The sequence below is a fragment of the Papaver somniferum genome, chromosome 10, assembly GCF_003573695.1.
Source record: "Papaver somniferum cultivar HN1 chromosome 10, ASM357369v1, whole genome shotgun sequence".
Lineage (NCBI taxonomy): Eukaryota > Viridiplantae > Streptophyta > Magnoliopsida > Ranunculales > Papaveraceae > Papaver > Papaver somniferum.
This window is the reverse complement of record NC_039367.1, coordinates 29,790,586-29,815,877: the sequence shown is the minus strand read 5'-3', so window position 1 is coordinate 29,815,877 and position 25,292 is coordinate 29,790,586. Positions and strand designations below refer to the sequence as shown.

The following is a 25,292-nucleotide window of genomic DNA, read 5'->3' as shown; positions in this document are numbered from 1 at the left end:
AATATGGACTCTAATTTTGCCAAGATAGATTCTCAAAACATCGATTGTAAGTCCTAAGCATGATGTATCAAAACACCTAAGCTAAGCATACATCATCAAATTAAATACCAACCAATTAATTCAAATCATATTTCAATTTTAGATTAATGCAAAAGTCATAAAAAAGAATAAAATAAATTACCCCAAGGATGAAATTCAGCCTCCTCCGTCGTCCCAGTGTTGGGTTTTAGCTCCTCATGATGAAAACACACTCAAAATATATTTTTATAGCTCAAATGATGTTTACAATGGAGAGAAAAGGAGAAAATGGTGTAAAACTGTAATCTGCGACGCACAAAAAGCGTCACAGAATGAACGATAAAACACAAGTGTTGCTGCTGATTAGACTGCACTGCGACCCACGGCTGTGCGTCTTAGACATTGTTGATAAACGACTGTCCTTGCGAGTCTGTTCTTCGTGTTCTTGGTGTTCTTCATCATCAGCAGCAGCAGAAACAGAGTTTCATCAACTCTTGATTTCTGCTTCTCTGGACCTCCTCTCGACCCCAAACTCTCGACACCCTTTCTACTCAACCCCAGCAACCTATTTATAGCCAACAGACCCATCGAATCTCGCTCATTCACTCCATATAATTCTCTTTAACTCGGCAGTAAAGAAAATATTTATGGGAATATTTTCTTTCATGTTTCATCTTCTCACGCGTTTTCAATCCTCCAAATTACCATATTTAACTCCTTCACGCTCCAACGGGATGTGAGGGTCTTCCATGCACGCACAAAACACGTTGAATCTTCTCCAAATCACGTGAAACCCGTGATATACACGAACTGCCCTGTTTTCAACCCGTGAATTGTTTAGCTGATTCTAGACAATTCTGGTCGAACCAAACGCCCACAGTGTGTTTAATAGGGCAAATCACAACTATCTACCAAAAATCAGCCATTGAATCTCCCTAGAACACGTTCAACAATTCGATCAAAAATCTGCAGAAGTGTTCTCCATTTTCCCGCCAAAAACAAAATTCAAATGGAGAAGATGACCTCCCCTTAATCTTGTACTGGGGTGCGAATAGCAGATGCCTTTTGGGGTGACCTGGGGTGCCCCTTAGTAATTGAGGTGCCCCTTATCCAACGGTGAGAGTCCGAATAACACTGTCCTTCGGGGCTTTTACCAACTTTTCGAGCCGAATTTTCCAAAAAATATTTATTTTCCAAAGGTGCCTACAAACACATAAAACACCAAAATTAGTACAAACTCGAGTGCCAACAATATATAGTATTGAGATCAAATTAAACACAAAAATGTGTTTATCATCATCGCAGAGGGATTCTATGAAGCAATCGTGTGTGAGGACAACACTAGTACGTGGACCTTGCGCTAAGAGTCTAACTACTAGGATCAACCTAAGTTCAAACTTAAAGCTTTCAATTGAGCTTGAGTGCACTACTACTTGGTGGTTCAGTTGGATAGGATCCGATATGCGAGTGCTTCGGTATCCAGTTACACAAGGAACTTTGGGGATAACACTGCTCTTGTTGTTATTCTACGGTTGGTGGTGAATGATTCTGACAAAAGATGGATAAGTATGCTAATTCAAATAACCTATCAGTTGCACAACTATCTGTGGGAACGATCCTTACTACCGCTATATTACTAGTTAATTTGTAGGAAATATATCGACTAATTTGTTGCACCTACGACATGCATCACATTCACCTCTATTATTCTCTATTTGTAAATCAGTTTTAAAAAAAAACTTTTCTCCATTACTCTTGATTTCATATATTTCTAAACCAATTCGACCTAAAATTAAAATTTTACGTACTCAAATTCAATTTGGTTTCTGCAATGGCTTGTAACCCAGAACTCACACAATCATCCAATTTTTATAGTCATATAAAAATAACATCATAGACGTAGATTTTGTCACTGTTGCCAAGATCACATGATTGGTAAAGGCGGGTATGACTCATATTATAGGGTGGGTACCAATCCAGAAACCCATCCCAGCAAAATTTGATATTCAACTCAAAATGTGCCAAGTCTTTCGCATTTCATCGTTAAATTTTAAAAATATACCTTTGCGAGCATGTTTTTGTCTCGTACACACTAAAATTTACTTCCAAATCTAATATTCCCATAACATGTCTATTAATCCAAATACTAGCCCAACCCCTATGGTTTTACACTTATACTATAATCCAAAACATATACCTTATTCAAATGTACAATGTAACACATACAATATTATGTGTCATGAGTTGAAATCTCCCTATATGAACTTAAATCTACTTCATGAACTAAAATATATGCCTCCAGGATCCAACTGATCCAAAATATCCAGCTTTATCGTTAATTTGTCACTGCGGCTCAAAATCTGTCACATGAATATTATGTGCATGTGACTCCCAACCTATAGGTTGCGGTTCAATTCCGCGCTGATAGTGAAAAATAATATATGTTTAGTATCACTGACCCTTCTCTTTTTATGCGAAATAAGGGTATATAAAAACTCTACCTTGTAACTCAAAATTTACAGTGTAAAAGACCTAATATTCATTAGTGTAATCCAAAATATGTCTGTGGATCTAAAACCTCTGCAAACTGTGTAAGAAATACACCACCACATTTACATATTCAGGAGAGTAACCGAAGTGTGATTAACTTTTTTTTGTCTTATAAACACTAAAATTTGCTTCACAATCTAATCTTCCCATGACATGTGTATTAATCCAAATACTAGTCCAACCCTATGGTTATACTATAATCCAAAATCTATACCTTATTCAAATGTATAGTGTAACACATACAATATTATGTGGCATGAGCTGAAATCTCCCTATATGAACATAAATCTACTTGATGAACTAATTAAAATATGCCTCCAGGCTTCAACTGATCCAAAATATCCATCTTTATCATTAATCTGTCACGGTGGTTCAAAATCTGCCACATAAATTATATGTTCATGCGACTCTCAACCTATAGGTATCGGATTCAATTTCCCGTTGATCGTGAAAAAGAATAATATGTTTAGTATCATTGTCCCTTCTTTTTTTGTGCGAAATAATAAAGATATACAAAAATTCTACCTGGTAACTCAAAATTTACAGTGTAAAGGACCCAAAATTCATCAGTATAATCCAAAATATATCTAAGGATCTAAAATCTGCAAATTGTGTAAGAAATGCACCGCGCTGCATTTACATATACGGGAGATGTAACCGAAGTGTGATTAACTTTTTCACTTGTCTGTCTATTTACCCTAACTATTTAAGCGCTTGTGCTACTACCCTCGTTATTCTTCTCACTGCCTCTTCTACCTCTCATCCTCTCTTACACGCCGCCCTCGCGAGAACCACCGGCGACACAAAATCATGGTATCGGATGTTGATAATCAACCACAACAAGATCAAAACCCTATAACAACCATTTCTCCTCTCATATCAAAATCATGGCATCGGATGTTGATAATTACCCCACTTCGTTTCACTTTTTTCTTTCCTTTTTATTGTCGATTTGAAAGTTTTTTTTTTTTTTTTTTCTTTTTTTTTAGAAATAATGGTGGTAATGAAGCCCCTAAAAAGATTAAGTGAGGCGGAATTCCAAAGCAGGATGCTGTCGGACTTGATGCGGTACCGATCGATGCATCTGTATTGGGTATCTTTACCAATATCTGTGTATTCTTCGCCTCTGGCTCTCTCTTCCCTTCCAGGTTAATTTTGTTTAATCTCGTTCCTTTTTACTGTCATTTACTGACCCTTTTATTCCCAATGATATGAGTCTAATGTGCTGATTTCATGTTTATCGTATTCAGGTGATTTCTAAGAAGGGAACAAGACAATGAAGCATATATTAGGGATCTATGAAGCTATGAAGAATCAAATATGGTCACCGGTGGTGAGTTTCATGATTTTTTATGAAGAATCAAGTAAAATGTTTGGATTTGGCAGATGATGTTTTATTTCTTCCTTGGAATGATTTTTTTTTGAAGCAATCAATTAACATAAAAGATAGATTAGGTAGAATTTGTAACTTGTGATTCTTGAATTTTTCTGAATTTCTTTAAGAAGTAAATTTCGACATTTCTTCTTGTTGGTCGAGTTGTCAATGTGTTTGATGTGAATGTTGTTGGTCTGTCATACAGGTACTGTGGTTTGTTACAAGCAGCTCATTAAAGATCATTGAACAAATAATGGAGTGCAACTGGTGGGGTTAGCTACGCAGTATATGGAATACTTAGCTCTTCAACTATGGGGTCTGTATTGAGAACTGCCAATCTACTAGAAGGGTCGGAAGCAGGAACAGACCATGGAGTCTCATTTCTTGATTCAATTACAATGCTAAGTGCTCAGAAACTTTTTCATGGTCAAATATTCTTCGCCTCTTGTTCTCATAATCTCATTCATGTAAGTTTAATATTCCTGTTACTTTACATGTAGAATAAAATAATTGTGGATTTAAAAGACTTGTTCTGATTCCATATTGATTATATGCAGGTACCTTCAAAAAGGTTCGTCGCAAAAAAAAAAAAGGCTATGAAGAATCAAATTTCGTGACTAGTGGTGAGTTTATATATCGTTGTGACTGTCTAAGAATTAGATAAAACTTTTTTGAATGTGGTGGATGATAGAACATAAGATGATATAAGATGCACATTCGACATGAGATTTGACTTGTTGTATAATGCTGTGGCTAATGAGTGTTGTGCCTCCGTCAGGCAAACAAACCGTAGTTGATTATTGATTTTTTTACTGTACATACCTATGAGAAAGAGTGGTGACCTCTCAGCTTACAAGTTTAGCATGTAAGCTGTCACCACTCTGGAATATCATTGCAAGTTGAATGTATGATTGTAGCTGATATAATTTTGATTTGATAGATGATAAGATAAGATAAAATGCACATTCGAGATGAGATTTGATTAGTTGTATAATGTGATGGCTAGTGAGTGTTGTGCCTCAGTCAGGCAAAAAAAACGTGGTTGATTATTAATTTACAGCATATACCTGTGAGAAAGTGGCGACAGCTTACAATTTTAGCATGTAAGCTGTTACCACTCTGAAATATCATTTGTAAGTTGAATGTAGGGCTGTAGTTGATATTATAGTAAGGCACTAGTGAATTCGTCATTGTTCTGTAAATGCAGGATGCATAAAATATTTTAATTTTTCTTGAAACGAATATTTGAAGCAATCAATTAACAACCGAAAGATATATTAGGTATTCATATGAAACTTGTAAACCACCCAGGGTTGGAAGTTATCTTCTCTCAACATGACAGGTAGAGATGTGCTCATAAAATTTGTTCTTGTTCCATGTTTAAATCATCTGACGTCCACTGTAAGAATCCCTAGAGGTGATTCTTGTGGGAAAATAGAGAGACTTTGCTAAAATGCGTGCCATTGGTTGGGATAAAACTTGTGTGCCTATAACTGCATGGCATTATAAATTTGGAATTCAATGACTTGGCTATCCTTGCTAAAACTGCATAACTGCATGGAGGACACTTATGAATTTTTAATTGCAATTCCTTGCAGTGCAGTACTGCAGTTGGTTTTATATTCACAGAAAAGTATGCAGGCAACGGTTCTTTATGGGACCATGACATGCCATCTTAATTAGTATTGGCTTCTTACTTACTATCATTGTCACCTCAAAACAATTGAAGCATATGTGCAACTGCATTATACGTCTTATTTTATGGTTCATTTGGATCTCCATGAACCAAGTTAAATTCCACCACCAGCAGTTTAACATCGAGTCAGTTTTGCATCATTTAGTAAACTACTGAATTTAGCTCTGTTTCAGATTCCAACTCTCATATTAACCCTGTGTTGGATGGACTTATCCGCCTGCAGGTTAGTACTGATGGAACAACCACTTCTAATCATCTTGCAGGTAGAGGTACCTTCATCAGGCTTCACAAAAGACATTTTCCACAATGGCGGCAACATGGCAGATTTATGGGCCATTAAAGAAGGTTTGTTGGAAGCTTCAAGTTGTTGGGGAATCCATGCATATTATCAGTCTTGTAAATGGTTTCTGTAAGGTGCCCTGGTTTTTTGTTCACGCGAGGAAGGCAGAAATTTTTTGTATTATTTTCCATTTAAGCATGATTACAAGAAAGATTAAATTCCAGAATTTTAAACTTGATAGATTTTAAGCATGACCAAATTTGAATGTGCTGCTGGGATCCTACGGCAAGGTGATAATCCTACCGAACGTTCGGAGCCACAGACACCATTGTTTGGCATCTATTTCATGCATTATAGTGCAAAGGGCAAACCCAAACTTTTCAACCCGTTTATGGTGTTGTAGGTGACAAAGCAATGATGCAGGGTTCCATAGAATGATACTACTACTTTGGCACCTTCTTCACCATAATCTTGATTGAATGATCGAGGTAGAAAGAGGTGGAGAAGGCTGTAAATCTGAAATTGAGAAAGGAAAACAAGCTACAAAACCATCAATTGCAAGCAAAATTGTGTTGAAAGGCCAGTGAGGCAGTAACTGCTATGTCAAACATTCAATGGATTTCCAACATAATCCTAAAGTGAAGCATCCTCATGGGTTCTTCTTGAAAATTTCCATCTGGAAAGTCACTCCTGCATTGGAAATTCAAGAAAGTGCATATAAAAATTCTTCCAGTAATTCAAATTTATTCAAACCCAAGATCGGCAAAAAGGGACAACAAAGGATATACAGTTGCTAATTACAAAAAAGAGAGTCGAGAAAAGAACTACTATGTTTAACTGGTAGACCTTGGCAAACTGATCTCAAAAGTACCGATAATCATCTTCATCAATGTAAATATAGGATCAAACTACAGATTACGAAGACTGTCATATACCTTTCAAATTTGAGTTTTATTTTCTTCCCTTGGAGATGGTTGTCAGTGTTGCTTTTACTGTAAACGGTGAGCATCCATGTTGACTCTTGAAAGACTTTTCGCTAGGAGGAGCACATAGGCGTTGTACAAATTCTGATTTTCCCGTTGTGCAGTCGAAAAGCAAAATTTGCTTACCACAATCCAAGACGACAACATCACGATCCATAGGACTGAAAACCATGACTGAAATCTTTCTCGAATTAAAATTTGGTAATTCAATCTCATACCTTAAGTTCCAAACAGATTTTTCAACAGAGTCATCATCCTCCATGAGTACCCAAGTTTTCAAAGTGTTTCCTAGAATTTCTCCATAACAAACATAATATTCAGACACCCCAAGACAATTACTCAGAAGGACGGGAACGATGGCCTTGACGTTCTCCTTCGATAGGCAAATCGAGCGCAATGCAATGATGACTACCACATTCATAGCTGTTAATTTCGAGATCATACGCAACAACCCTACATTTATATCCCTCCTCCAACCAATACACGACTCCATTATGAGTAATGGCATTGCATTTAGATTCATTACTCCTGTTGGAAATATGGGCACCCATTGTGTGTGTGCATGCCCAAAGTCCATCTTGGATGGATGAGTAAAGTCATATGCTTGATTTTGTCAAAGGAAAAATGCTTCTCCAACTAACCAAACCATGGTGAAACATGTGTATTGTTTCTTGCCACCATGTGTTTGCATGATGCTAATAAGTATTTGATCACTTATTCCATGTGTTTGTTTTTTGCTCCCAAATGCTTGACACTTGCCAAGAGAGGATACTTGAAGTTTAAGTATAAATAGGCTTCTAGTTTCATTTGTAGAAAAATAAGAAGTAAGAAAACAATAAGTTTAGCAAGTGTAAACTAAGTATGGAGAGTAAGCAAACTAGCTAGAGAGTATGTAAGTATTCAAAAAAGTCTTCAAGTGTTCAACATTAGTTGTGTAGAACTACCCAAATTTTTTAGTGTCTTTTGATGAGAAAGTTGAGGTTTTACAAGGTATTTAGTTTGTGGAAATATAGGTTGTGCTCATTTTTGTGGCACCTACTCACTGCCGAGATTGAAGGTTCAAGAACGTGAAACGCAAGTGATCCACCAGTTCTAATTCATCCGCATTTGGAACGATTATAAGGTATGAATTAATAACCCGCTTTTTCATTTGATTTGTTCAATTAAGATATATATCAGTTATATATGACTAACACCTCCAATAATGGAGGTCTCGATACTGAAGGTATTCTACAGAATATGTTCTCCACTCATCCAAGTCAAAACAGTAGATTTCAACCTCGAAACGACTACCAATCTCTATCGAAGTTCGTGTACACATTACTTTGAAAGTACTCCGTGGAGACGAAGAGCATGTCTCAGAGACAACACAGTGTAAAAACTTACCAAGACCTTTTCTAGGGGTGGAGGGAGTAAAACACCTTTATCGTAATCGGATTGCAGACAAAATAATCCATACTTCCCTTAGGATAATCTACAACAGAACAAAGAACTAAACCATTGCTTGAAGCTAAAAGATGAAGGTTCGGATGTTCTACATCAAATCTGTAGTTTGATTTAAGGAAATTAAAGGAAAATCCATCGTAACCAGATAACTCATTGAAAGGTGATAAAAACTGTGTATGACTAAGTTGGCTAGGAATCTTCATATCAGGCGGGTGATGTTGATTAGGTATAATGTGGTTTGAAAAGATTGCCTATGGTTTAGGTTTTATGAATAATGTTTTGAATTTGTTTTGCATAAGATTAAGATCAGAGAGAATAGATAACCATACGTTTGAAACACACTTCAACCTGTTTATTGATTTCCGTGGAAGTTTAAGAAAGATTTCAAACAAGATACCTTCTGGTAAAGTTGGTAAGCTAGATGAAGAATCCACCATCAGCATACACAATCTTCTTCTACCTCTCTATACGTATCGTTTGTTGGTTTTTTAGGGTTCACCACCGCAATGGTGCAGTTGTTAAATATAGGATTAGGGTTAATGGGTGGAGACGTGTCTATAGATCAGCAAACTGCAATATTTATACAGAAATCCCTATCTAGTCAGTAAAATGTAAAAGAACAAAAAATTGTGGTAAAAAATATGTTTTACTAGCGAGTCAAACACAGTCTTTATCAGTCAAAACATCTATTACAAAAAGTCTCAAACGAGTCGAAAACAATTTCTATATTCTTCACTCCCTTCCCTCGTTCACAGCTCCACCCCACCACCATCCACCACCGCGAGCACTACCACTGCCTCCACCACCTTCAACAGAAAACTCGAGGAACTTAAAGGTACCATATCTAGACATATATCTTGTATTCTGGTTTTGTGTTTAATGTTTCGATTTTTGTTTTAATCTTACCACATTTCTTCTTTCATTTATAGAAATCGAACTTGGGGGGTTTCATGAACGATAATCACCATCAATCGATATCCTTACTTGTCATTTCGATTTTTTTTTAGCTAATTAAATTTAGGATTTTCATGAAAGCCAGACCCTAGGTTTGTTACTGCCTGTTTTCAAAGTTTAGGGTTAAAACAATTTGTGGAGTTGGATTTTGAATTACTTGTGAGAAATGGGTATCAATTTGTTTATTTAAGGTTTAGACTAATTCTCCGACTAGCTACAGCAATCGAAGATACTTTTGGTTGCTAGTGTGATTTGTGCAAGACTGATTTCTATATTATAATTTAGCTAAATTTGTGTTAGGCAAATGATTCTTTGATACCTATGAATGTGTATGTTTGAGTAATAAGATCACTTATTAGTGACTGACCTAAATGTACTTAAATAGCCCAAAATTCGTCAAATCCATTGTTATAACCAGAGAGAGTAAATTAAACCCAGTAGCTCAATCATTACAATAGTCTTTTGCAGTTAACAGCATTTTTTTTCTCGGCAATTTCTGGTCATCTCTAAATTATGTTTTCTACTTCTTTTTCTCTCTCTTTGCAGTTAACAATTTTTTGCATTGCAAGCGAGGATGATGTTCAATGATCTACATCATCAGCGGCGGCTGCTGCATCAACAGCAACAGAAGCACCAACATCAGCATCTGCAACAACAACATCAACTGCAGCAACAACAACACCAACGCCAGCAACAAAGCCTAGACTTCTATAGAGGACCGCCAATGCGTCGACCATCAGGCTCTTCGACTAACCTCACATCTGACTGTCATCCCACTGGTCCCACTCCTTACGATGGTAGCATTTTAAATTTTAACATCTTTCCTATTCTTTGCGCCTGATGCGTATGTTCACTGGCATTAAATATTTTCTTTTTCTTTAGAGCTAAAGACATGTTCCTAGCAGTCCTTACTCCTTAGATGAAAAAGCTTGTACGTAGCCTTTGAATTGCGATTTGAAGTTTGCGTGTCGTTTTACGATATTTTAGGCTAGCGTAACATTACCAATACCCCACTATCGGAGTATTACATTTTGGCCTAAGTTGCTAGAAACCACAAACAATATGGATAGAAAGTTGAAAACAACATGCCACTCTTTGATCTCAATTAGGCATAATTATTATTAACTTGACACTTGTTAGCAAATACTAGTAATTGTTCATGAATCATTAGTACTGTAAAAAAGAAATAAGTACTTAACGAAAATAAAGAAATAGAATATGAATAGTTACTGTTAGGTTTTAATTCTATCACCTTTTGCCTTTTCCTCTAATATGGTATGGATAATGTATATCCTAGCATATTCGATACTTACTCTTGCGGCCACTTTTGGGAATGTGTATCGCATACGCAAGCGCCTCGCAAATCCGGTAACATTGTGTAGGCTTATCCCTCCATCAATAAGTTGAAAATGCATGTTCAAGCAACTGAAGCAAATTCATATGATTTTTAGCTTTGAGGACAAATAAATTGTTCTTGTTAGTGAAAAAGAAACTATTTACAAGGGCCAAGGTTATATGTTCCAATTTTTAGATTATTTGGCCACACCAGAATCCTAATAGGTTAGAAGGCTATAGATTGCAAACTGTCTAATTTGAATTGGTAGTTTTTTTTTGCAACATGCATGGGTAGCTTTTGAAAATGTGTTGTTCTGATGTAATTATTATTATCAGATATAATTTTTCTTTTTGCTAGTATAAATTAAGTGTTTTTGGTGTTAATGTGTATGTATGATAATTTAGTCGCTTCTCCTGTAATTGTGGAAGTTTTCATGATCTTTCTTCAAATTTGTCGCAGCTCAAGGAGACAGTTTTGCTGCTAAACGAGTTAGAAAGCTTGTCCAGAGGAGATGTGTTTTCTAGCACTGTGGTTCGCTATATACAGGTGCATATTTTTTTCTTCTAGTTTACGCATATTTCAAGATATGTTTTCTAAATAGCACTTTATTTTTTATTTTTGCTTTATGATTACATATCTGCAAGTAGCTATTGTGCATCCAGATTCTTGACATGCATAATAATGTGGCACTATCTGTTGTGTAAGAACAAAAACCTGCTGGATAAGTTTATTTGTTTTATTAGATTATGTGTATATATTATAGGTCTCTTTTTGGATCTTCAATGTTCATCGGGAAAGGTCAGTCTTTGGTGTTATCTTTTGTTTGAGTGCAGGTGTACTATTACTTGTTGGAAACTCACTTTATCACCTAGTTTTATATATTGGAGTAGAAAATCTCTTATTTTACATGATTGCAGTTCTTTTAATTTTCTTAATTGCTTTTGTTTAGGGTGGTGTGAAGTAACTAATTTCGAGTGTGGTTCTCAGCCAGTTGATAGGCTAAGATTGGCAATCAAAGTCCATGATGTGTATATGACTCAGTACTGGACAGTCATTTAACTCTGAGACGATTCTTCAGGTCTGCAGAGTTCAGTACACCTGTTTGTTTCGTTTTGGAGATATTTGTTCTGATCTAAGCATCTACATATTCAATATTCTTTTTGTTGGATGTCCGTTCATATAGGCTCATGATCAAGCAATTAGGTCTATGGTATGGATTCACAGCGAGAATTGGATGGTTACTGGGGATGATGGAGGCGCAATAAAGTGTGATTTTCGACCTATTACGTATGATTATTTTGTTACTCAAATCCAAAATTCCTGATTTCTGTAAACCAAGAACACAGTTTTTGGAGTTTTTCTTAACATATTTATATTTGTATACTTACTGTCAGGTTAGGTATTAGCAAAATAACATGAACAATGTCAAGACAAATAAATCTGCTCATAAGGAATCAGTCCGTGGCTTGAGGTACATCTTTGTAATCTTGAATGAATTTAGGAAATCAATTGCATTTTAGCTTTTTTATGTGTGGATCTTTAAAAGATGTATTTTTCCTCAACAGCTTCAGTAAAACTGATCTGATGTTCTGATCCTGTTCTGATGATAAAACTGTTAAAGTTTGGGATTTTGCACGGTGCCAGGATGAGCGTTGTTTATCTGGTAATGTGCCTTCAAAAACTTGTTGGTTTTGTCAGTGACTGGTGCATATGCATCCACGGAAGTGTCATTCATACATAATGCTTATTGTACCATGTGGTTATGCTTTTATCATAGCAATATCAATTGGTGTTGTGAAGTGCTTGGGCTTATTCTTTCCTTGTCAAGTTTATTTGTTAACCATGTCGATCACTGTATTATCACCGAATAGTGTTGGGGATCCTTGAAGATATACATTAAGCAAGAAACTATAAAAATTGCTTGCAGAATGAAGTTAATAATATTTGTTTTCAAAATAAATGGATTGATCTCATTACTTTATCAGCCCATGCAGTGTTAATGTTCTTTGACATTGAATATGATAAAGCTATTTCCAGATTAGTCGATTTGTTTTGTAAGCCGGTGCATTAATTTTCTGAATGGCAATTTTAGTTTCTAATTATCAGATTTTCGTTAGCTGTGTTGGTTTAAGCATTCTTCCCTGTTTTTATCTCCATATTAATGTTTACGGCATCTGATGAACTATTTCACATCTCTATCTTAAAATCTTTTTGCTGTCTGCGACATAGTACTGCTTTCTTCTGCATGTGTCAGAGTATCATATGAGCTTTAAACATGCATGAGAAATGCTAAGAGATATGAATGTGTTTTGAACTCTGGCAGGCCACGGTTGGGATGTTAAGAGTGTCGATTGGCACCCAACAAAATTGTTACTAGTTTCACGTCAGTACATTTTTGCATACATTTATCACTACAATTGTTCACTAGATCTGGGTAAGAACGTTCTTCGTGTGTGCTATTGGTCTCAAACTAACTTGATTACCTTTGCATTAGGTGGCAAAGACAACCTTGTAAAACTCTGGGATGCTAAATCTGGGAGAGAACTCTTTTTGTTGCAAGTACATTTTGATTATTTTCTCATTTGAAGCTTAATTATTCGCATTTCCATATGCTGTTTGGTTTTCCATGCACATTAACCTAAACTTCTTTTGCAGCCATGGTCATTAATTAAAATATAGTGCTTTGTGTTAAATGGAATGGCAATTGGGCACTAACAGCTTTAAAGGATCAAATCATCAAGGTGCAGTTGATGAACTAATATTAATTATAATTCATGCCTTGGCATACATGGCGATTTTGAAGTAAGCTGTCTTCAATAGAAGGTAGACTAAATGTTACATTATTTTACGCATGAGAAGGTTGACCTAAAACACCATATTCTGAGACAATAAGATTTCACTTACTAGAAACAAAATGCGGGTGTTGAATTCAGTTGTCTGGTTGGGGCAATTGCCTATCCGATTGGTATGTAGCTAATGCTAGTCGCCAACACCTTTGACAAGGCAAACATTGATTAGCAATAAAACTTTTAACATCTCTTCTCCACAGTATATAGCCAATAGTATAGAAAAGTAAAGTTTTAAACATGTTTCGCCTGATAAAGAATCTAGTCTGTAGGTTTTTTGGATTTTATTGTCATTGGCAGTCAAATAGGTTGAACCACATAAGGTTTGTGCTTTTCTTTTAGTCCGGAGATGGAACTTTCTCCCCTTATGCTCTTTCTATTTTGAAAGCTCTTGCATGGCATCCTTTCCACAAAGAATACTTTGTCAGTGGCAGTTTTGATGGGTCCATCTTCCATTGGCTCATCGGATAGCACTGATTACTTTTTTGTTATTTTCTACTGACCCATGCTAGTAATGCTCATCAGGTAACTATCTTTGATGAACAGGCATGATACTCCTCAGGTCGAAATAACTGGGGCACATGAAAACATTGTGTGGGAGTTTGCATCGCATCCTATTGGCTATATTCTGTGCAGATAACTTTTCATGGTTTTTGTAATTATTACTGAAGATGAGCTTTAGTCTTGAGTTCTTACGTTAAATGGTCAAACTGAAGTGCACTTACATTTCTTTATACATAAAATATATAAAACATATCGACTATGGTTGCCTGCCAGTTTGACCAGTAACTACAACCTTTTGTTAGTGGTAAGCAATAGAATGCCCACTAGCGCTTGTTAGTCTCAAACAAAACTGGTATCTGAGATTATGATACTTGATTAGTTGCTTTGAAAGAAAATAAATAATGATGTCAGTTTGCTATGCTGAATCATGGGTTGATAGAGAGTCTAAACCAACACCTGAACTATGTATTGGTTCAAAATTCATAATTGAGTTGGTCTTAAAGAAGTTAGAATTAATTTTGAGCATTTCATTTGACGTGCAGAACTTTTAATTGTCAAAGATTTGATAATAGAAAAATATTGTCAAATAGTTAAAGCTTGAAGTGACACATATAAAACTTCAATGATGGAAGTAGTTTCCCAAACCATTGCATGAAATATTAGAACTATCACGACAACAGATCTTGCAAGTTGTTAGCTCTTAGTTCGGTCAAATACAGCAATAGATGTTCTACACTAATATATAACAGGCGAATTCTGCTCACATGCTGGGAGCTGGCCATGAAGTCGTGTAGGCTTTCCATAGAGAGGGGTCGTCTATTCATGTGGAGATATACTTTGTTTAACTACACTGGAACGTCCTTGTCCATAAAACCTAGTTATACTTATATGATCGATCAAAGAGAGAAAAAAAAAATCCTTGTTATATGGGTAGGTGTTTAGGTGTCGAAATTTTGTGCAAGGTGTACAGTGAGTGCAGACACTGTTACAGACACGGACATGAATGTTTACTTGTATGGGTTATTATGTGCTTTAATTTTCAGCTGTAATTTGTTTTTATTATTTATTTATGCCGTTAGCGCTGATATATATGCTTCAAATACCGATGTGCCCAAGCACACCAGATATGCTTGCAACATCTAACTGAACAATGCGCAAGTACCTGCTGAAGTGTCAACAAGTGTGGGCACAATGTCTGTCTGTCACAACTGAATCCAGGAAATGGTGTCCAAGCATGTTAGATAACTATAGGTGAATTAGTTATGATTGTTATATTGTTTTTATACTTTTATGACCAAATGAAGAGGGCAGAGATATAGCACTGAAGTTGGTTTGCAGTATAGTCTTTGCTTGGATCCAGGAACGGAGCTAGAAATCTTTTACAAGGGGGGCTAATTTACAAAACATATATTTTAGGGGGGCAGAGATATAGCATGTTAAATACATTTCCTCAGATCAGCAAATTGCTGACTGATTTTAGTATTTTAATCATCATTTCTAGTTCTGTGTGCTCACAGGAGGGGCTTAAGCACACCTTTATGTGATTACCAGCACAATGGTGCATGTACTGTATTTCCTGCATCAGGATTTGGGTCACTTACCTTTTAGTTCTAATGGTGCAGTGGTAGCAATGATCATAACAAGGTTTTGGTGTAGAAATGGACCAGGATACAACCAAGGTTGCCTTTACACCTTCTTTATGGTCATTTTTTAAGGTTGTTTTAATGAAATGTTCATCTTGTCCCTTTACGTTGAGACCAGAGCACCATTTGTATGCTCCTATTTATACCATGTAATTCACTGCTTTGCTTGTCCTTGTTACCTCCATTTCTCTGTGACCATTATATTTGCGAGCATTTTCAGGATTTGGTGAGCACAATCCTGCTCTGGTGGGTCGTGTGCCCAGTAATTTCCCAGTACCATCAACTCCAGGACCTTTCACTACTGGTCTGCCTCGAAATGAAGGAACCATTCCTGGCACTCAAGTCGCAATGCCATTATCCATACCATCCATTGACACATCTGATTAAGGAGAGGAGCAACAGCAATCTTTTCCAGTTTCTTTGCCTGCTGAGGCTCCTCCACTTCCACCGGGTCCACATCCATCCCTTCTTGCCCCAGGTCAATCTTATCAGCAATTTTCTCATCATATGCCGCCTCAGCAACAACAGTAACATCATCCATACCAGCAGCAAATACCTTCTTTACAAGTCCCACTCTCAAATATGCCGCAGATGCAGCCACCACCATCTCATTTGTCATTCCCACCACATTCTCTTTTGTCTAGCCCTCCCTCAGTGGCAGGTTCTTTGCCCATGCCCTCGATGTCTAACTCACCACAATTGCCACCAATGCCCAGCCAAATGGTATTTTATTCTTTGTCTCTTTCAGGTTATGCATGAGTTTGGATCTTCTTATAAAGTCTTTATGTGTAAACTATTGTACAAGCTTTTGCAAGACCCAAATGTAGTTCATCTAGGGCTGATGTTCGTGAATTTGTTATTTTCACCATGTTCTTCGTTCTCATCTAAAGCAAAACCAAAATTTTCAATCATGCTAAAAGGTTGCTGACTTTTAAGCCGTCTATTGCTTATCAGACATTGAAACCATCTTTTGTTGCAAAAAGACTTCTTCACCGTGGTCTTTTTTTGACTATATCTTAAAGACCTTCCTCACGCCTTTGGAGGATCCAATCTTGATGGGTCCACATAATTTTTTGTATAGAAGTTCATACCAATTTATAATGAACACATTTCTCAGTTAATAACTTTTTCGATGCATTTTCTCGTTTAGGGGATGCAAGGTTCGGCGAATCAGATGGTCCAGCCCATGCCACGAGGACATATGATGGGTATGAATCAAATGCATTCAGGATATGTACCAGCTAATGCTCCACAGCAACCTCCACATAGTGTTTATGCGAGTGGGATGCCTAATATTCAGGTCCCTTCAGGTCCAAGTGGACCAGGCCAATTGTATCCTCCATTTGCAGTCCATACAACCTGTTCAAATGTCAATGGTTCCAGCACTTCATCTGTACCAGGTAATAGTAATATCTATTGCAATTGGTTTTGTTTTCACGTTTATGTTTCTTGTATTTTCTTCTGTTAGATATACTGTATCTTGGAGGACACTGGGAAGGTTGTACATGCCTAATCTCCCTCTTTAGAGAAAACCTTGATTAATTGCATGAAGCTCCATTTACCGTTGTACTACGAATATATGGATTGCGTGGGTGATCATTTAGTTCCACTGGTGGCAAGATAATTTGTTGCAAGAATCTGGTGGCGAGAAAATTTATTGCAAGAATCTGTCATTTTTTTTCCTTAACATTAAACTCCAAGACTTTTTGAAGTATTCTTTGCCAAAGTATCATAGTTTTGCCAGAATCAACTTCAAGAATGTTAGGATAGTGATCTGATCTGGTCCTGATACAGAATTTCCCTGTTAGTATTTGTTACACTAGCAAAAGCTGATTGGCTAATTTATTTGTTTCACAGACTTTCCACATTAGGAAAACATAAGAAGTTGGCAGCTTGAGAAATATTTTTGATAATGAGTGCAATTAGTGGGGCTAGATACACAGTGTATGGAATTCTGAACTCTTCAGCTATCTGGTGGGTCTGTATCAAGAGCTGCCAATCTACTAATAGTATTGGAAGCAGGAACAGACCATGGATTCTCTTCTCTTGATTCAATTGCAATGCTAATGTGCTCAGAAACTTTGTCTTCATCAAATTCTCCGCCTCTTGTTCTTCTTGTCCCTTTTCATGAGCTAGACTTATAAATGTTAGAGCAGAACAACAAATAATTGTGGATTTGAGAGACTTGTTCTGATTTCATATTTGTCAAATGTAGGTACCTTGAAGAGGCTTCCAAAAAGAATAGACTGAGACTTGGTCGCAAAACAATAAGGTTACGAAGAATCAAATCTCGTGACTAGCGGTGAGTTTTATATCCTTATGATTGTCAGATGAAAGCTTTCTGAATGTGGTAGATGGTAGAGTATAAGATCAGATAAGATAAGGTGCACACTCAACATGAGATTTGACTTGTTGTGTAATGTGGTGGTTAATGAGTGTTGTACCTCCAGGCAAACAAAGCATAGTTGAGTATCAATTTTTACTGTATATACCTATGAGAAAGAGTGGTGACAGCTTACAAGTTTAGCATGTAAATTCTGAATTCTGGAATATCTTTGTAAGTTGAGTGTAGGGCTGAATTCTGGGCTGTAGCTGATATAGCAAGGAACTAGTAAATTCATCATTATAATATGGTTTGATGAGTCTTTGCTGCTTATAATTGTTGATAAAGATCTAGTCACTTTTCTGGCTGTTTGTTTAGTATATCTGTTAAAGTCCTACAGGCTACATATTTCATTCATCTGTTTAGGTCATACCTTTTTTTTATCGAATCTGGAATTTCATGCTATTTTATCTACGAGTTTTGACTATCAGCGATGTGTATCAGACCATGCAAGTTATGATACTTCGATGAGGGTAAAACAAGTCAAACAAATTCTTGAAATAAAGAGTGCACAATTTCTTTATGAGAATCATCTGTTAACATTGACACGAAATCACTGCTAATACTAACGACAATAATACAACTTCGGGTCTTATATGACCAACTTTGGGTTCATGATACCATACAGCTCAGAAGACCATCATCAGCTCTTTTAAGAAATCAAATAACCTAAACATGTATTCATGAAAAAGTCAGAATTACCGAAATTAGATACGTCACGCCACAGGCCAGAAGCAAATAGCTTGATCTTTTCTGGCTCCATTAACATCAGGGAAAGCTCTTGTCATCACAGCAACGCTGAAACCATTGATGAATGCATGTTAATCACAGCAACCAATCTTGTTGTAATATTAATCAGTTTCTTATTAAGCCAATTTTAAAGAAAAAACAACAAGGGGATTTTCAACAATAATCTGTGTAAAAGGACACTTATAAGATCTGAAGCATTCCTCTACCAGCCCAATATTCTAATACCTGCAACGTACTAGTTTTCTATGTTTAAACAGTGAGAAAAAATATACCCAAAAGATTCATAAATTCATTTCATTACCCTCCAAAACCTTAAAATGAATCTGCATTCTGTTTCTGCGACAACAACGAATACTGCGATTGCAACTGCATAACATCGGAAGACTCCATCAAAGATCTACAACAAAGTGTTTGAGAAAAAAACTTGGTAAAGAAGTAATCGAGGATTTGGTAAAAGAAGATATTAATGAATGTGAGAAAATACTCACGTCTGATCCATTTTTGAATGATTTGAATACAGAAAGGATATTAACAAGAACGCGGAGAATTGCAGCCAAGGATACAAAGAAGCTGAAGCATTTGCAGGCAAGTATTTGAATAGAACTCTATATCGTACTTACAAGAAAAAGAAAATGTCCGTACCTTAGGTTTTATCAAAACTTCTTTACCTACTGATATGAAAATAAATTTCAGTACAAAAATGCTACTCAGAAAGCAAACAGAAACCATATTAGCGGTGAAGTGAGGGTGTCCAGTGGCACCACACACCACGTGTTTGGATTCTTGCCTTGCAATTCTATCTGGCGTTCGAGTAGCTGGACTTATTCAGGAATTCGCTTTATCTGTTAATTTCGAGCTTGTTAGACCAGTAACCAAGTTGATCTCTTACACACTCTGAACCTGTTGATCCATACGAGCGGAATTTCTTTACTGAATTCTCTACACCAAGGTACTCGTAAACATCCTGCTCAAAAATTGGACTTAAGCTTTTCAATTCATCCAGGGACAAGTCTTGTAGCTCGCACTTTTTTGAAACACACAATGCAACTGATCGTCCAACTATATCGTGCGAAGTCCTAAATGGAATATTCTGCACAATAACAAAAGATGTATCAGATTCTTTTTCTTCAATAAATCGGAAAGATTTACCAGACAACTATAAACACAACCAACACTCTACATTCTTCCTTCGCTAACATCTGCCAGTTTTCTATGCTCATTCATGTACAGGGGGTTAGTCCACGAGTGAGTTGGGGGAGTTTAATGTATTTTGAATCTTACAGGGGGTTAGTCCATGAGTGAGTTGGGGGGAGTTTAATGTATTTTGAATCTTAGAGATTTTGAGGGAGTGTAAGAGAGTATAGGGAGTTTGAGAGACTCTCCCCAAATCTCTACTTTTTTGAGAGATTTGGAGTGAGGCAAAAATACACTATAAACTCCCTAGAACTCCCCAAAACTCTCCAAAAAAACCCAACTCCATAACATTCTAGTTTTTACCACTAACAGGGATTTTAAGAGTTTCTTTCAAACTCCCCCATGACTAACGGGGTTTTCTAGGGAATTTGGGAGACTCTTCTAAACTCTCCCATGACTAACAGGGATTTTGAGAGACTCCTTCGAACTCCCCCATGACTAACGGAAAAAAACCAACTACACTCAACTCCCCCAACTCCCTTGAGGACTAACACCCTGGTAAATATAAGAATTCATAATGAGAAGGTCATTTTTATACGGAAAACCAAGAATTTGGAACAACATGCCTTGTTTACTAGATAATCTGCAACTGTGGTAGCATCGAGATGCCCAGCTGGTAAAGCCCTTTGAATCCTTTCGCGGTTAAAGGTGATATTTTGCGCAAACTCTGTAGACACTTCAAGCATTCCTATTATTGTTTTAACACTGTCGAACAGAGGCTCCTTGTCTTCCTGTTCCAAGCGAAAATAGCTTATTTACTCAAGATGTATCCCAGATATAACTACACATCCGTAATGCCAGAAGTATTACCTGTAGATCACGGTTGTAAGCTTGTGGAAGTCCCTTGCAAAGTACAAGAAGGGTGACAAGGTCTCCTACAACTCTGGCAGATTTTCCACGAACAAGTTCCATTGGGTCAGGGTTCTTCTTTTGAGGCATGATGCTACTACCGGTGGAGACTGCATCACTTGGGGTAAGGAACCCAAACTCCTCTGACGCCCACAAAACCCATTCTTCACTGAGTCGAGAAAGATGGATAGCTACAATTGAATTCGCTGACAAGAATTCCAGAACAAAGTCACGGTCTGAAACCGCATCAATGCTGTTTTTAAAACCATGGAAAATAATCACATATCTTAACCAGCTTCTGAAAATCATTGAAATGAACGCAACTTTACTAAATTTATATGCTAGACAGATAGTGAGCTTGATGCCATTTCATATGGCATTTATAGGTGGTTCATACAGGGCATCCTCGAGGTTTAAAGTCTAAAGCAACCCAAACAGATGAGTAAAACCGTATGCAAAAACATTCTTCTCCTACCGCAAAGAGAATGACGAAAATGGTGGATGGTCAAGAGAAGTCCACATAATGAACTGTGTTACGAGATACCCAGTTGAAGCTACTGTTCGTATGAACCCTTACTCTACCGTTAAGGATGCAATGTTAACATGTTTAGTCAAAATATCGTGATATTAGTAATGGTTTCAATATTTACCTATTCCTCATGGGTGCAGTAAACCCCAGAGCATCAGAGGTCATAAATCTATCTATAGGTAGACCGGTACCCGCTAATGCACATGCTCCAAGAGGGCAGAAGTTTAGCCGACTTCTGCAATCTGCTAATCGTCCAGCATCACGTTCAAGCTAAAAATAGCACCATAGTCACAAGTGTTAGTTATTAACAACTCACCAGTTCTATGAACAGAGAAAGCAGCAATCCGCCTAAGAAAATATGAAATGAAAATCTTGGATGGAAAATATACATTTGTTAGAAATATCCCTTGCGTCAATTAAGGAAGGTAAGATAGAAAATGAAATCAAAATCACTCCCTATGAAACTGTAATTTAGGTGGCCACTAGCAGTTAAATGACACATTTTACATCAAAGTGTGGTGTTTTCTGTTTCTTCTAAGTTCCCAAATCAAACCTGCTCAACATATGACAAGAGAAGATGCTGCAGTAACACAGGTTGGGCTCTCTGTAGATGAGTATAGCCAGGAACAATGAGACCTTCATTTACTTTAGCCAGGTTCACTAGAGCAACCTTCAGAGAAAATAACAAAAAAATTCAAACAACAAGAATAGAAGAGACAATCGCATTATACGGCCACAAGAAGACAATCTACAAGAAAGACAAATATAATGAAGGAAAGTCATGAAAACCTGTAGACGTTTGATGCATAAAAGGATCTTATCTATAGCATCGCGACACCACAGTCGTAGATCTGTCACAACTTGATCATTTCGGCTCCTAGCTGTATGAAGCTTTTTTGCAGGTTCACCAATCAAATCGGTAAGAGCTGCTTCAATGTTCATGTGCACATCCTCCCTATCTGTTCTCCAAACAAATTCCCCCCCTTCAATACACTTGTCTATTTTGTCAAGACCTTGCAGTATGGCATCCCTGTCACTGGCAGTCATCAACCCCTGCATACCCATAATTATATCAGCAAAAGCACCAAATATATGAACCGTGATATTGTCTTTACCGAATAATGTTTCCAGATATCATAAAATCACAAACCAGCTAGAAACATTTTATAACACAGGGTCAAATGACTAATGTGACCAGGCCTAAACGTATTCCCAGCTAGAGGCTCCTTACATTCCCCATAAAAAGGAAAAACATCCCTTAAAGTTCCAGATTTCGTTAGAAGAGAATGTAAGAAACATTAATGAGCCTAAAGAAAAACTCATGACAATTTGCTGAGTCTGTAGAAATGACAATAGAACCCCCATAATCATATTTTTATCCAGTCAATACAAGTCATGGCCTTAAACAAGAACCCAAGGCTGAACTAACAGATATCATGGAATATATGTAACAATTACAATCTAAGAAGGAACAGTACACAAGAAGCCCACTATGTAAACATGCAATTCCCAGTCAGTCAATATAATTTCAATCAATTTGAATGAACTAATGAAATGGTTATACCAAAGAAACGATCGAACCTGTTTAGCAAGCATAGTAGCATGAGCTTTACTTTGCTTAATATCTTGTTTATACAAAGCTTTGTCATAAGAAATTGATTCGCTAAATTTCTCGACAGTATCAGTAACACTTTCTTCAAATCTACCTCCCCAGAGCTTCACTTCTTTCTCATTTTGTTTCTTCTCTGATAATATTACTGAAGAAGAAGAAGAATCACTCATAGTTTGATGGACACTAAAAATCCCAGTTTGGGTATTTTTGCAAAACCCTAAATGAAATCGAGATTTTGAAATTAAACTGATTTGTTGTGGAAGTAACAATGAGGAGTTGATCAATGTTCCTTGCATATCTTCTGTGATAAACCCTAACAGCTCTGTGGAGACTAAAGCAACGGTTTTCCAATTTTCTGCCAAATAGTTGATTAATATCTCCTTATTAATTCTTGATGCTGTGGTGCAGAGACGAAGAAGAATTGGGGTTAGGGTCTAGTCGATTAAACAAGGAAGAACACTTGCTGCTGAAATTGATGGGTTTGTGGTGTTTGAATTGAATTATTGGTGGAATGATGAGGAATTAGTCTTCTTCTAAAGATAGAAATAGACCAAGAAGAGATGGTGGTCGCTGTTGTTGATGGTCTGAAGCTGTTCTTCAAGAGAAGAAAGAAGTTGTCGCCATTGGTATAGTTCAGAAATCTTGTACATCTTTGGGGTGCGGTATAACAATAGTTCGGCCCGGTACGAGTTCTTCCGTTCACCTGTTTCTGGGCAGCCCTGTTAAGGGCCCTGTGGTGTTGGTCACCTTATATAAGACCCAAAGTTATTGTCGTTAGTCTCAGAGGAGTACTGGTATAGTTCAAAACTTAAAAATAAAGAACCAAAATTCTAAAATTTTCTATCGAATTCACAGGAACATCGATTAAAAAAGAAAAATGCAAAAAATCAAAACCAAGTTACAGTTTCTTTTCAATGTTCACAACTCTTGACAGTGGATGGAGATGGAGATGAGGACAGTGGTAGTGCATTTTGATGGTTATAATGATCAAATTCACTTTCCTCCTTGTGTTTATCCACTGTTACAGTGAAACAACCATCTTCCTCATTTGGAGAAACTGCTGCATTCTTTTGGACCCTTTTCAAAGCTTCTTCAATCAATCTTTTCCTAGAAAATTTATCCTCAGCATCTTTCAAGAACTTAAATGTTGGCGAAGGCGATGGTCTTATTATCTTACACATCTCGGGATCAACAGATGATTCAAACAAAGGATTAGTCCCAGCATTTTGGTTATAATGAATTGGAGTAAGAGGAGGAGTTAATCTTGGTGAAGCCATTGGTGTCAAGAATGGTGTTTCAACTGCAACAAGAAGAAGATCAGCCAAACTTCTTCTTGATACTTTGTTGTTATTGTTTCTAGATCTTCCATCTTCTGACTCCAAATCTTCTTTCGTTTCTTCTTTAATGGTGAAGAGCAATCTTGGTGGTCCTGAAAGGTTATGCAATCTCATCAATTCAGCTTCAATACTATCTTCACCAAATGAGCTTAATTTGCTTGAGCTTGAATGTAAATGAAGCTGATTATTTTCCTGTTCAGGATCAGTAAAGAGACCTGTAGAACTCAAAGAAGATGGCTTTTTCCAACAAAACAAATATAAAAACTCTCTTGCACTTGATGAACTGCTGCTGTAATCATCTTGAATATCATTGATGATTGCTCGTTTCTTCTTCTTCCACCAGAGTAAATAGTATAACTCTGCAATCAGTGCTAGTAAGAGTAAACTGAAAACTAAGCTTAACCCAATACCTAAATTGCTCAGAGATGTCATCCCTTTACAAAATCAGATCCCAAAAACCACAACAATTTCAATTCAACAAACTTAAGAACATCTTGTAAAATCTCACTTTAATCCAATCAAATTCGGCTTAAAATCAAAACCCACCAGAACCCAGACTCAAAAACTAATTCATACTGCCATAGCTGCTGAAACTCATAGAGAAATGCTCTGAAACATTGAAAAGTTTATCTTTTTTACCTTAAAAAACCATGAGCGTTCTTGCTAAAAAAAAAAGACTGACCCGGGTACCAATACTGCAGCTCATTAAACTGATTTTAAGTGCTGCCCACACTAGTTACTTACAGTTACAGACACTCACTCAGAGAAACGGCAAGTGATTTTCCATTTTTCTAATTTGTTTTGTCTATCTGAGAATATATTGTATGGCTGGAGATGTGGCACCGTCGCGTCCTTCGAGGTTCGCTCACATGGAGGCACCAACGGAAAGAGCCAAATTTAGCGGTATATTTTATTTATGGGAAATGTACAGCCATTTAAATACTAAAATAATTTCTTTTATGGGCGCCTTGTGGGACATGGTTTACTTCTTCTATGTAAATCCTGGT

At 36.8% G+C, this 25,292-nt stretch overlaps 2 protein-coding genes and 1 long non-coding RNA gene across 11 annotated transcripts; 1 reads left to right on the top strand and 2 right to left on the bottom strand.

Moving 5' to 3' along the window:
• Positions 1-3,304: 3,304 nt before the first annotated feature.
• LOC113316949 lies at positions 3,305-6,173 on the top strand. 3 transcript variants are annotated; one of them, XR_003343117.1, is made up of 6 exons: positions 3,305-3,381; positions 3,558-3,716; positions 3,819-3,901; positions 4,149-4,410; positions 4,501-4,566; positions 5,863-6,173. It is a non-coding gene; the product is annotated as an uncharacterized LOC113316949 (long non-coding RNA). The 3 variants fall into 3 exon arrangements; XR_003343118.1 differs by having other exon boundaries at positions 3,311-3,716; positions 5,903-6,173; XR_003343116.1 differs by having other exon boundaries at positions 3,311-3,716.
• Positions 6,174-18,517: 12,344 nt separating this feature from the next.
• On the bottom strand, positions 18,518-23,576 carry LOC113318685 (argininosuccinate lyase, chloroplastic-like). Of its 7 annotated transcripts, none has more exons than XR_003344763.1 (10): positions 22,918-23,576; positions 22,126-22,389; positions 21,890-22,006; positions 21,458-21,606; positions 20,769-21,060; positions 20,525-20,689; positions 19,552-19,854; positions 19,407-19,435; positions 19,066-19,161; positions 18,518-18,812 (listed from the first exon to the last, which is right to left on the bottom strand). XR_003344763.1 is itself a non-coding variant. In XM_026566901.1 (7 exons), the coding sequence occupies exons 1-7, from the start codon at positions 23,242-23,244 to the stop codon at positions 19,603-19,605; spliced, it is 1,566 nt and encodes a 521-aa protein (XP_026422686.1). In that variant the 5' UTR covers positions 23,245-23,576; the 3' UTR covers positions 19,325-19,602. The 7 variants fall into 7 exon arrangements, 1 of the variants encoding a protein (XP_026422686.1); XR_003344765.1 differs by having other exon boundaries at positions 19,407-19,432; XR_003344766.1 differs by having other exon boundaries at positions 19,066-19,130; positions 19,407-19,432.
• Positions 23,577-23,733: 157 nt separating this feature from the next.
• LOC113318686 lies at positions 23,734-25,087 on the bottom strand. The gene has a single exon (XM_026566902.1). It carries the CDS (start codon positions 24,715-24,717, stop codon positions 23,860-23,862), a length of 858 nt encoding a protein of 285 aa, XP_026422687.1. The 5' UTR covers positions 24,718-25,087; the 3' UTR covers positions 23,734-23,859.
• Between the last annotated feature and the right edge of the window lie 205 nt (positions 25,088-25,292).

What these genes read in the sequence shown, in the direction of transcription:
- LOC113318685 (XM_026566901.1), bottom strand. Translation starts at nt 23,244, where the DNA reads ATGCAAGGAACATTGATCAACTCCTCATTGTTACTTCCACAACAAATC. An exon ending in ACTGCACCCATGAGGAATAG is followed by an intron (nt 21,061 to 21,457) that starts GTAAATATTGAA and finishes TTTTAAAAACAG; the next exon opens with CATTGATGCGGTTTCAGACC. An exon ending in CTTACAACCGTGATCTACAG is followed by an intron (nt 20,690 to 20,768) that starts GTAATACTTCTG and finishes CGCTTGGAACAG; the next exon opens with GAAGACAAGGAGCCTCTGTT.
- LOC113318686 (XM_026566902.1), bottom strand. Translation starts at nt 24,717, where the DNA reads ATGACATCTCTGAGCAATTTAGGTATTGGGTTAAGCTTAGTTTTCAGT.